We start from the raw sequence: 2,500 nt of genomic DNA, 5'->3' as shown, positions 1-2,500 counted from the left end.
ACTGGGTTCGTTTCCCACCCTGGTGAGATATTCTTCTCTTTTTCTTTGTAAGCTCTTTTCCATGGGTAGAGCTAACGCTCTGTTGGATTTCCAGGAATTTATAGCACTACAAATTACTTTTTGAACGTTGATTGTGACCGACTGACTGACTGATTCCCTGATAGCAGAGGTCTCCTTGCTTTGTGGCGTTCGCTGGGCTGATGAGTACTGGAAAAGAGACCTCTGCCACCGGTTGAAACTCACTTTGATTCAACCGCCGTCCACAATCTTGGACGGTACTCTTCAAATCGCATGCCCCATGATATGTTTGCTGACTGTGACTTGAGCCCACTGTGTCCCGCGCATTCCTTTACAGTAATTCCGCTGTTGTTAAGTAAGCCCACACGGCATGAAGTATCACGCGAGGATGCGGTCGCCAAGTAACCGCCACGCTTTCTCAACAGAGTGAGTGTCGCCCCATGGCAGAAGTCTCTTCCCGTACTCGTCAGTCTATAGAACGCAAAAGAAAAGTGATCTCTGCTAGCAGGGAAACTGACTGATACAGTTTTTGGCTAAGTATAATTGATTGATCAATCCCTTGTGGGGTTGCCTGATTGATCGATTGATTGATTGATTGATTGATTGATTGATTGGTTGGTTGGTTGATTGATTGATTGATTGATTGATTGATTGATTGATTGATGTTTTTCTTCACAGCTGGAGCAAAGTGCTGAACTTCTTGCTTGAGATGGACAAACCGATATTGTCCCAAAAAGGATGGGATGAACAAACAAAGGTAAATGACACGCGCGTTAGGCGTTAGAGTTTTAATCTCAGATGTTACTGCTTTTGTAGCATACTGAAACAATATATCACGATCATCAGCTCGCACACTCTATGATCACGCTACAGGGTGTAAGTGTTGCCAAGCTGAACGATATGTTGCAGGATGCCAATTTCCACTTATTCAAATGTTTAGAAAATTTAATAAAGCAATCGCAGCGTTCGTGCCTGTTCCATATTTAACAAATACAGAAGCCTCATCTGTGCTCTGTTTTGTTGTAAAGCACTCAAGAAGCGGATAGAGTACGCAAGAAGTGTAGGGGAAAGGGGAAACACGAGACGCAGTGGATTGTTTTGCTCACTTCTTGATTGCTTTATCCGCTTCTTAAGTGCTTTACAACAGAACAGGCTTCTTTATTTGTTTTATAATAAAGAATTTCTTAATTTCGTCACGCCTGCCGGCTAAATTTCGGAAAACTTTATTTTCCAAATCCTGCGAGTGGCGTCATCCGTGCATCTGTGCTCTCATAAAGCACGCTGTTTTAATCAGTTAAAGCGTGCGTTATATCGAAACGTTATGACAAGAGCGAACTCCGTTTGGAGCGCCTCGTTGGGTATTTCGTCGCCAACAATGCTATTGTCTTTGGCAACATGTACTTGCAGTGCTGAAATTCGCAAGACCGAGCATCAGAGATTAGCAAGTTGAGAACTGATTGACTGTGATTGGTTAACAGTTTCTAGCTCTGTTGCTTTGCCGGAAATGAGACGGTGTCGATCAAAATCTTGGATGTGTGAAGTTGATTGACTTTCATTATTGTTTTCTGTACAATTCCCCAATTAGCTTTCGAATTTAGGGCTGCAAAGCGGGGAAAAGTCCCGGATGTGTCGCGGCAATGTGGGCGATGTACCACCTCATATCCATGGCATCGCACACCCATGGAAGAATTTTCAAATAAGTTTATTTTCTCCTGGCCATACATTATGATTTTCGTCCGTTTCAAACACAGTTACTTTAAACGAAAATGATATATGAAATGAATCATATACTGAACTGCGGATATGAAATCCTCCCGTGAGGAATGAAATCCACGCTCATTTCATACATCATTTTCGTTCATTGATTCGTTCATTGATTCATTCCTCACGGGAGGATTGGACCCCACTGTTGGCCAGCTCCCAGCGTCAGTGGCTTCATAGCTTAGTCGGTTACAGCGTCGCACCGTTATCACAAAGTCACGGGTTCAAACCCCGTTGAAGTCCTGAACTTTTCAGACTTCTCTACGCAATTGCCAAAATTATGTCCATAACTGCGAGGATCATAGCTTTACTTGACAGTTACTTTTAGTACAATTTTTTCGAGGAATTTCAGTTAGTATGTGCAAGAGCACGAAAGATTGGACAAAGGAAAGTCCCAGGACAGCGACCCAGTCGAATTTAGACAAGCATGGATTTCTGCTTCTTATTAATATATATATATATAGCTACCTCTTAATCCTAAAGTTAGTAAGTCCGACGTTATGAAAACAAGCAGCGCTTTTTCCACTGCCATAAAATTAACTGATGCTGATGGGCCAATACTCACCTCCGTTGCATTCCTTGGCATTTGATTGGTTACTAAAAGAAACCCAGAATTTTATATAAAATTGGATTCCAGTTCATGAAAACTGAATTGGACAGATGACTAGAAATTAAAGAAAAATCTGTCTGTTGGCAGTACTGCATTTAAAGGCAGCTGTGT

At 42.0% G+C, this 2,500-nt stretch overlaps 1 protein-coding gene across 1 annotated transcript in view; it reads left to right on the top strand.

Annotated features, from left to right (window-relative positions):
• LOC137987796 (exocyst complex component 7-like) overlaps window positions 1-2,500 on the top strand; it is a 13,732-nt gene that overhangs the window by 6,906 nt on the left and 4,326 nt on the right. The window contains exon 7 of the mRNA XM_068833881.1: window positions 697-775. Coding sequence (XP_068689982.1) covers window positions 697-775 — 79 coding nt within the window. The remainder of the gene's footprint in view (window positions 1-696; window positions 776-2,500) is intronic.

The sequence above is a fragment of the Montipora foliosa genome, unplaced genomic scaffold, assembly GCF_036669935.1.
Source record: "Montipora foliosa isolate CH-2021 unplaced genomic scaffold, ASM3666993v2 scaffold_390, whole genome shotgun sequence".
Taxonomy (NCBI): Eukaryota; Metazoa; Cnidaria; class Anthozoa; order Scleractinia; family Acroporidae; genus Montipora; species Montipora foliosa.
The sequence above is the reverse complement of the archived record's forward strand: the minus strand, read 5'-3'. Positions and strand labels throughout refer to the sequence as shown.